The 10,038-nt window shown below is 41.2% G+C and overlaps 1 protein-coding gene across 5 annotated transcripts; it reads left to right on the forward strand.

The window, feature by feature from the left end:
• The first annotated feature begins 596 nt into the window (after positions 1-596).
• On the forward strand, positions 597-9,467 carry exosc7 (exosome component 7). Of its 5 annotated transcripts, none has more exons than XM_054764459.1 (8): positions 597-669; positions 749-850; positions 955-1,049; positions 1,161-1,326; positions 1,416-1,486; positions 2,133-2,256; positions 2,348-2,503; positions 9,067-9,467. In XM_054764459.1, exons 1-8 carry the CDS (start codon positions 613-615, stop codon positions 9,169-9,171), a joined length of 876 nt encoding a protein of 291 aa, XP_054620434.1. In that variant the 5' UTR covers positions 597-612; the 3' UTR covers positions 9,172-9,467. The 5 variants fall into 5 exon arrangements, with proteins under 5 accessions (XP_054620434.1, XP_054620436.1, XP_054620437.1 ...); XM_054764461.1 differs by lacking the exon at positions 9,067-9,467 and adding an exon at positions 5,314-5,495; XM_054764462.1 differs by lacking the exon at positions 9,067-9,467 and adding an exon at positions 4,353-4,503.
• The last annotated feature ends 571 nt before the right edge of the window (positions 9,468-10,038 follow it).

A 10,038-nucleotide genomic window follows, 5' to 3' on the forward strand; every position in this document is an offset into this window, starting at 1 on the left:
TAGCAAACAAGAAAAATATTTCTGTTCACAAACGTATTGGTGCAATTTACAATTTAACAACCTATATATACAACAATGTAACAATATCAACAAAACAACCCGATTCCCTTTTATTAGATACAATTGTTTGGGCAAAATAAAGTCCAAAACAAGTAAAAGAAAAAAACTACAACTGGCTCCCTTCAAATTCCTTTAGCTTTTTGCCCCCAAATATATAACAAAACAATATCAACGATGTGATAATATGAACAGCACAATCAAAAACCACAGTTATTTGTGAAAATAAACAGACGAGACCTGGAAAAATTGATATCTTCACACTAGTATCGATCATATTCCCATTCTACCATTAGTATCCATGCGATTGAGATTTGGATCGATCGGTCCACGCCTACTATGTAGTATGGAAGGATGATATTGACAATTTTGGAATTAAATTTATTTTCATGTGTACTATACGCGCTGTTAAACATATTATACTTCACTTTAGTCATTTGATCTTGAAACTGCGCAGACAGGTCCAAAAATTTGGGAGATCCAGAAAGCGTCGACCTCACGAGTCTACTTTTGATGACGTTTTAAGTACGCGACACACATGCGCCTTATTCCATAATGGCAACAGTGCAAGTTAGCGAGGCAGAAAAGGTGTACATTTTACATGGTATACGGGTAAGTGTTGACTACTATAGCAAGTAAAAGTGCAGGTTTTAGAACTTAATGAATGTGTCTCCATGTTGACAAAAATTAGGATGATTTGCGAGTGGACGGAAGAGGCTGTGAGGATTACAGACACATGGAGATTGAGACCGATGTGGTGTCCAATACAGACGGCTCAGCCAAAGTCTCCCTGGTAACGCAGCTTTCTGCTGTACATATAAAGTCACATTTTGTCTGTAGGTCTTTCGACTATGTGTGTTTTGAAGCTAGATAGCCAGTATTGTGTTCATGTTTCAGGGGCACACAGCGGTTCTAGTAGGAATTAAGGCTGAAATCGGTAAACCCCGGCCGATGGCTCCAAATGAAGGCTATTTAGAGTTCTTTGCTGACTGGTAAGTAGAATGTGACATCATTTACCAATAATAACATCAATAACCCCAAAACAAAGCATACAACAGGAAGATATGCTGTTTAGTTACTTTTATTTATCTCTCTTTTACTAGTTCAGCCAACGCAACCCCAGAGTTTGAGGGACGGGGCGGGGAGGAGCTAGGTATGGAGTTGAGCAACACGCTGTACAAAGTCTTCAACAACAAGCACAGTGTTGATCTGAAGAGCCTGTGCATCAGCGAGGGAGAACACTGCTGGGTACTCTACGTGGATGTATTGGTAAGGCAATGCAGCTTTCCAGCAAACTTTTAAAATGCTAACACGTGTTAGTAAGCATTATAAGGAAATGCCTGACTTTGGTTCCATAGCTCCTGCAGTGTGACGGAAACCTGTATGATGCGATCTCCGTAGCAATCAAGGCAGCTCTCTACAGCACAAAGTAAGCAATGAACATCAATGCACCCCCCAAGAGGGACAGTTGTATTGTAATTGTATTCTTCATGCACACCCCCGGATACCTGTCATATAGAACACTACTATACATTGCCCTTTTACTGAACATTGTAGGATAGGTTTGGCCAGTATAGACTGCATTTAGAGGTGAAAACAACATGAAAACCAGAGAGCTGTTTCTGGGTGAAAAAAGCAATTGTTAATGCTTGTGCAATGGTTCTGAATGATTTTCCATCTTCTCTCAAATTCACGACTTATTTTCACCCAATACAGTCAGCACAGGCAAAACCTTTTCTACCCAATCTGAAACTATGAGATTAGTACACTCGGGACATATGAAACAGTGACTTCCTGTAACCATTCCTGTATACTTAGTCTCAGCACTGGCCAAAAATGGTGTACCCTCTTTCAGTATCAACACATTTAGAACGTTGTGTCAAGTGTTGAGTAAATAAAACTGTGACTTACTCGCTACAAAAACTGCATTCTTTCATCCAGTTGCGTATACGCATGCATGAGAAAATTCTGAAGATGATTTTTATTACCTTGCATTTCTCGTTAAGTGTGTGATTTGATTCCCAAGTCCATGATGAGACTGGATGTAAGTGTTGTTTTTGTGTTGTAACTGGCAGGATTCCCAAAGTGCATATATCATGTGATGAAGAAGGGGGGAAGGAAATCGAGCTGTCTGATGACCCATATGACTGTATGAGGCTCAATGTGGAGAATGTTCCTTGTATAGTGACTCTGTGCAAGGCAAGGTCACCATCTGACACACACAAATGAAGAATTAATCATAATAATAATTCTAAGCATTGTTTCTCTGACACTTGGATTGTCCTGACAGGTGGGCCATAGGCACGTGGTGGACGCCACTCTGCAGGAAAAGGCGTGCTCCGTGGCCAACCTGATCATCTCTGTCACAAACAAGGGAACAGTCACCTGTGTGAGGAAGATGGGAGGAGGCAGCCTGGACCCCGAGAGCATCTTTGAAATGACAGAAGTGAGTTAACAATAGTTTACAGCCATAGCAGTAAAGAAGCCACAGTAGTACAGTGGTCCCCGCTTATGGCGACCAATTCAGCAAATCCTGGTGGGCTTCTTCTCCCTTTAGTTGAAGACGTTTCAGGTAAAGGCACAAATCTCCACATCTGTTTAGAGAGAGGGTCGGGGTAGTTTTTTCTCTAACAAAATGGTGACCATGTTGTCCTTTTTTATGTCCTTCACGGAATGGTTACTGGTCAATATGTTTACATCATACCGTGTTGTAGTCAGTACTGTATATAAAATATTGCTGCCACCTACCGACGCATTTCAGTATTGCTGTTTCAAATACACCATAATTTATTATATGTGGTGTGAGGGTTGGTATCACGCGGTACTGTACCGCGTTATATGGGAAATAACCTTCAAATAATACTCCAAAAGTTCAGGCTAATGAATGCATGTCACAACCCCGTGATGTGTCACATTATAAAGCAATGATTGAATAGGAATCTTGTTTTACCTTGTTTTCTGATAATAACTTTGTTTTATATAAATCAAGCTTCCAGTACACACCAAGCCATTTATTTTTGTGTTGCAATGAAATGATTCCTACAGAAACAATTCAGTTTTCTCTATGTTAGACTCACCCGGACGTCGTTGAGCATAGAGATAGACGCCGCATCAGGGCTCAGCCGTACGTCAACATCGCCGTCATATTGAATGTGTCAAGGCAGCGCTGTAAATGACTAAGTAAATGTACTTGCTTTCATAAAGCGCCTTTCTACAAAGAAATTCAAGTTAATTCCTCTTGTTTATACATGCACACACGCACTTGGGAAACAGTTAGGCACTTTTTTGTGCCTGTTTCCCAAGTATATTAGTGCGTGTGTAAAAGTATAAACGAGAAGAATTAACTTAAATTTCTTTGTATAAAGGCACTTTATGAGAAACTAGTACAATTGTATTCATTTACAGCGCAGCCTCGACACATCCAATATGGCGGTGACGTTGACGTATCGCAGCAGGGGACAAACCCACTTGATGCGGCGTTTATTTATGTCTATGTCGTCGACGACATCTTCAGCGTCTATTGGCCAATTAAAAAAAAGTGGAGGCCGTCATTCGTTTCTATTGGTTGGAAGCTTTCAAAGGGGTGGGTCGATCGTTCAAGTCAACCAATAGACTCTGTATTTATCCGTGGTTAATACCCAGGGGAGAACAATACGAGGTGCTTGCGTTACTTTGCCTGGACGCTGTTCGGCATTGTAATATTGCTACTCATCTTTCGGTGTTACATTTTTTTGCACCAAAAGAAGATGCAGAAGAATCTAACTATTGGACGAGCCCTGGAATTACTTGTGAGTGATAGTGGTGCGAATATCTCTCCAATTGAATCGTCGTCTGATGAATCAGACCTCGTAGCGCCAGAGAGAGACCCTGATTGCAGTGACTCGGATTACCAAATATTACCAGAAGAGAGGTAATTATAAGTTTTTATTATTCTTTAGTAGTACAATGTTTCAGTGAATGCTGTAAAATCAACAAACACCCTTATTTCCCCGTTTGCAGTGTGTTGTATTTCACGAGTAGCCACTAACGCAGCACACTGAGCCATCGGTCATAGCTACTTGCCAGTTATTATGACACAGTCATCACTTTTAAATGACATCAGTCGAAATGTTTATAAAACATACATGCCGTTGCACAAGTAAGGACAAGGTATAGACCTGTCCTATAGGAAAGTTATCCTCAAATTACTTATGTTGCGGACCTGACCTGATAATCATGATTGGTATATAATTATGACTAATACAGCACCTAAAATATTTCAAGTGACTGACAAAAATATTTCCTTTGTTTCACAGCAGCGATGATGATGACTCTAATGTTGAAGAAGATTACGGGTGCACTCGGAGACGGAAGTGTCACGCATTACCTTCCACTTCTCCCACGCCTGAGCCAAGATCATCATTATCATCTGGGAGAATGTCTGCTCAACCTCCTGAAGATGCTCCGCTGCCGAAAGCCAAAAGAAAACAAAGTCTGTCCACCAAAATACAGAAAAGGTAAGACCCAATGAAAAAAAGTAGTTAGAGCAGAGAAAACATGTTCTAAATACAGTTTTTTAATTATTAGATCTCTTCAGACATGAAATAACACCCCATAGTCACCTTTACACTCGTATTGCCTGATATGGTCGACATAATAAGCGAAAATAAGCTATTTAAGACACAAATAAGATTTGTGCTTGTATGTGTTGTTGTAAATGTGTTCTGTGCTAGGCGAGCTGTGTGGGGGATGAACAGGAAGTGATGTCGGGGGTTGAGAGTTGAGTTTTAGATTAGTTTACGTAACAGCTGCAACAGTAGCCCGTGTTAGAGATTGTCATGCCTGTCATGAGATCATTCCAACCTGCAATAAAAGCCTGTCCAATAAAAGTCTGATGCTTGTGTGTCTCATCGAACATTACAGTAACATTACTGACACCTAACGGCCAGTGTAGAAAACTACATATCATCACAATGTCTTTGAATACGTCTTCTGAATGCCTCAAATTTGTGTAAGTTTTTGTAGCCATTTCTATGCTTAAAATGTTTAATTTAGGCAAAAAATACATAAACATGCATATATTTTTTACTAATAATAGGCTAAATTGAACCACGAAACATCATGTTTTATTAATATATTTTTGATAAACCGTGATAGAGCGAAACCGTGAAATTTGAAGCGCAAAATGGTGGGGGATTACTGTACATTTTAAAACAATGCAAACAAATTTTGACTCAAAATAGTTCAATATCTGAAAAAGTCTCTCTTGTTCTGCAGTATGTCAACCAAAAGACCCAATACTGTGTCTGAGGTGGGGCATGACGTGAGGTGGCACAACAGAGAAGAGCAGGACACAAGACCAGAGCCACTCCTATTTCTGCCAGCCAGAACCCCAGGACCCACACTGAGTACCACAACATCATGGAGACCACTTTCACTTTTCCAGCTTTTCTTCAGCGCTTCGGTGGTCCACACAATCATAGACAATACAAACAGCAATGCTGCTAAAAGACAACAGGCTGGAAAAAAGTACACATGGAAGCCTCTCACAGTGAAGGACTTCTACATTTTTCTGACAATCATTCTTTTTTCGGGCCTCGTAAGCGTCCACCACCGCTCGGACTATTGGAAAAAGGATTGGCCTTATAACTTCCACTTCCCAAGGGAACTAATGAGCCGCGATCGGTTTGAAGCCATTTTGTGGTCTCTTCACCTCAGCAGTCCGCAAGAAGATGAGGAGAACGAAGGCAAAAGGAACACACCTCAGTACGACAGCCTCTTCAAACTCAAGCCTCTCTATAGTGAGATTGTGAATGCCTGCAAGGCACATTTTCAGCCTTATAAGAATATTTGTGTTGATGAAAGACTGGTGGCATCCAAGACCCATGTCCATGCAAGGGAGTCCATGAAGAACAAGCTAACAAAGTTGGGGTATAAACTTTTTGTACTGGCTGATTGTTCCACGGGCTATACCTGGAATTTTTTCATCTGTCGCGAAAGTAACATGGACACCAGCGGCCACACCTCAGTGATGGACCTACTGCCAGCCCCTCTGCTTGGCAGTGGCTACTCATTGTATGTGGATCATTTTTGCACCAGCCCGGCCCTGTTCGCGGAATTGTTCGCCCGAGGCATTGGCTGCTGTGGGGCGATGAGAAAAAACATTAATGGTTTTCCACAGACCGAGGACAATGACTTGCCCAGAAAGGCTGCAAGGGGAGACCTGCGTTGGATCAGGAAGGACAAACTCCTGTTTGTGAAGTGGATGGACATGCACGAGGTTAGCATGTGCTCCACCTTTCACAAAGCCTTCAGTGGGCAGACTGTGGAAAGGAAGGTGAAAGAGGACGGGGCGTGGGCGATAAAGCACATCCCAGTTCCTGACGCGGTTGTGGATTACAACCAGAACATGGGCGGCGTGGGCGTGTCTGATGCCCTGATAAGGTATTACAGTGTCAGGCAAAAGACAATGAAATGGTACAAAACCTTTTTTTACCACTTCATTGACATCGCAGTGGTGAACAGCTTCTTGCTCTACAAGGAGTTGTTCAAGCTAAGAGGCGATCCTTACAAGCTGCTGACACACAAAGGCTTCAGGGAGCAGCTCTGCAAGGAGATGCTCGCGTTGGCAAAGAGCTCGGAGCCGACACCTCGATCGCCCCTGCGAGACACCTGCATGCCCGTGTACTATGGCGAAGATGCAACAGCCTCTAGGAGGTACTGCAAGAGGTGCCATGATGCCGGGAACAAGCGAGTGAAGACGCCCATTCACTGCAGGAAGTGTCTGGTCCCTCTGTGTCTGACTTCCAGAAAGAACTGTTTTGCTGAGTGGCATGATGGACAGGTGCAAAGATAGATGATCTACATTGCTAATCGTTTGTGTTGTATGTAATCCATTGGGAATTGTTTGGTTTTACTAAATCAGTTCAATTTGGAGGCAAATTCACTTCTTGCATATTTTTCTTTCCAGTAAAAATAAAAATGGGATGTACCTACTAGGCATGGGCAGGTTATCGGTTTCAAGTCACAGTTTCAAAACCACTAAAACTGTGCGTCATACCGTTTCTGCGATATGAGAGAAAGTGGAGGTCCAGCGCGGCCACATGTCACATCCGGAACTCCGGGTTTGGAGTGTTGGCAGAAGTTGTGAGCTGCCTCGTTAGCATTGAGCGGCGCCGGTACGGCTGCGCTGTTGTCGGTCGACATATTACTCACGTCAAGGGTCACCGAATGTGGAGATATGATTCAGGAGACAGGAGTGGAGGATAAGTGGTATAAAGCGTTTATTCTCCACTGAACAACAAGCACTTAACTTCTCAGTTGCTAACAACAATCACATGACCCGGAAACGGAAGTTTGTGGAGAAGTACGACTTGACACTATGAAATAATAACGTAAGATTACGATGTTTTTAATTTATATTGTAACCTTCTTGACCTGTATTATTTATATATCTACATATATTTTTTTTATTTTTTTACAAAAAAAAATGTGTTGTGACCTGAGTTGCAGGATTAGACATAGTAGACTGCATTGAATTGATGACTGTGTTTATTTATTCAAAAAGAATTCCGTTTTTTAAATTTTTAGAATACATTGATGTTCCACTTTCAGTGTTGTTTAAAAATGACATTTTTGACTTGACTTTCTTCTCTTTTCAATAAAGATATTTAAAAATAACACATTCTAGAGGTGTAATTACAATACCATGACACCGTCAAACTATTACATTTTTGCCCAATGTTATCATACTGTCACAATCTCATACCAGCCCATGCGTACGATCTAAATAATTGTTGCCAATATGTATAACAGTCGAGTAATCCCTCCTTTATGGCTGTTAATTGGTTCCAGACTCGACCGCAATAAGTGAATTTCCACAAAGCAGGATTCCTTATTTCTAAATAAAATATTTTCGAAGTTAGAGCATAGAAAGCCTGTTTTACTACCTTTTACATATGGTTTTTAATATGATTAGAGACTTCTAGAAATGAAATAACACCCCTATAGTCACCTTTACACTCATATTACCCAATATAGTAGATATAATCAGAGACAATAAGCCATTTAAGCCATAAATAAGATTCGTACTCGTGTATGTTTCAATAAATGTCCACCGACATGTGGACAGGAAGTTACCTTGGGGATTCGGAGTTGCGTTTTAGCTGGAGTACGGCCGTAACAGTAGCCCGTGTTGTGATGATGGGAGCAGAGTAATCAATTGCTTATCACGGGTAACTGGTTCCAGCCCCGACTGTGGTACATGAATTTCCTCATCGAACATTTTTATATTTAGAGCATAGAAAACCTGTTTACAACCTTCTAAATACGTTTTTTTTTTTTTTTTTACGTTAGAGCTATCTAGACGTATGGTTTTGGTCTTGGAACTCTGCCATGCAGGCTGTGTTTGGCCAGTGTCTTTCTTATGGTGGAGTCATGAACGCTGACCTTAAATGAGGAAAGTGAGGCCTGCAGTTCTTGAGATGTTGCTGTGGGGTGTTTTGGATGAGTTGTCGCTGCACTCTTGGGGTAATTTGGGTTGGCCGGCCATTCCTGGGAAGGTTCATCACTGTTCCATGTTTTCTCTATTTGTGGATAATGGCTCTCACTGTGGTTAGCTGGAGTCCTAAAGCTTTAGAAATGGCTTTATAACATTTTTCAGACTGATAGATCTCAATCTCAGTTATGTTGTAATGGGGGGAGGGCGGGGGGCAATCACTTTTTCACACGGGGTCATGTAGGTTTGGATTTTTTTCTCCCTTAATAATAAAAAGTTTCATTTAAAAACTGCATTTTGTGTTTGTATGTATTGTCATTGACTAATATTTAAATTTATTTGATGTGAAACATTTAAGTGTGACAAATATGCACGCAGGGAAGTGCACCAATTGAGCCACAAACATTTGGAGCAACATTTGCAGCAATTCTAGTGCTAACACTACATGAGATGATGGCGCCTATTGTTTTAGGGAATGTACAATAAAACCAGACCAGTGCAATAAGTAACCAAAGCCTTTTTACTTTATCCAGACAGGTAAACGTGTCGGCAAGGCCCTTCACATGCCGCTCATGAAGCTGCTGCAGCAAGAGGAAAGTTTGGGAGCAAAGCGACAGAAAGTGGGCTTCCTCGGTTAGGACTTCCCATGGCTGTCATTGTCTTTTCTACTCAAATGTTACATTTGAACTTGTTGTTACAGCAGAAATTGTTGTGCATTCCATGATGGTGTATGCTTTAAAAAGTGTGTACATACCTCCCTAAACAACATCCTCATGCTTAGTTCTTTTGTCATTTTGAAGCCCATTCATATTAAAACGTGATGCCTCTGTCTCCTAAAAAAGGAATTATAGGCTTCTGCCCTTGTTTTGTAGTTACCAACGTGTGCCTGTAAATTAATTAAAAATGTAATTTTGGTCCGTGAACACGAGACTCGCTGGAGATCTTAAAACGCAAGGCTGCGGTGGCGGAAGGATACACTATGTGCTCAAGAGCGTCCACATTTGGCTCAATTGCTTGATTGACTAACAAATAACTGCAATCATGCAGTAAGTGGATTTGCATTTAGGAATTAGACATTTTATGCCTCCATTGTCAATTTGCAATATTTCAACAGGACATCAGTAGCGGCCCTCTACATTTTTGCTAATATTTGATTACGGTACATCTTTTCATGGGACAACACTGAAGAAATGACACTTATTCAATGGAAAGTAGTGAGTGCACATGAGATATGATGGGAGCTGATCCTTTCCTCCTCCATACTCTTCTTTTCCCATCAGTTGACCTTTTTTTGACCGCACTAATTACGTACGTGGGTTGTACGATACACATACGAGTCCGCAAGTGCCACGTATGAAAAAAATTGACATTTTGCCCAAAACTGACACCAGCAAAACATATGAAAAACACACGTTGGCCGCATGGACGATGCACGAAAACATAAAACGTGCGTAGGTTTGACTTGCAACCTGGAAAAAACGTAAGTGCCCGAAGAGTTTACGAGT

This window comes from Dunckerocampus dactyliophorus, chromosome 20, assembly GCF_027744805.1.
Source record: "Dunckerocampus dactyliophorus isolate RoL2022-P2 chromosome 20, RoL_Ddac_1.1, whole genome shotgun sequence".
Taxonomy (NCBI): domain Eukaryota; kingdom Metazoa; phylum Chordata; class Actinopteri; order Syngnathiformes; family Syngnathidae; genus Dunckerocampus; species Dunckerocampus dactyliophorus.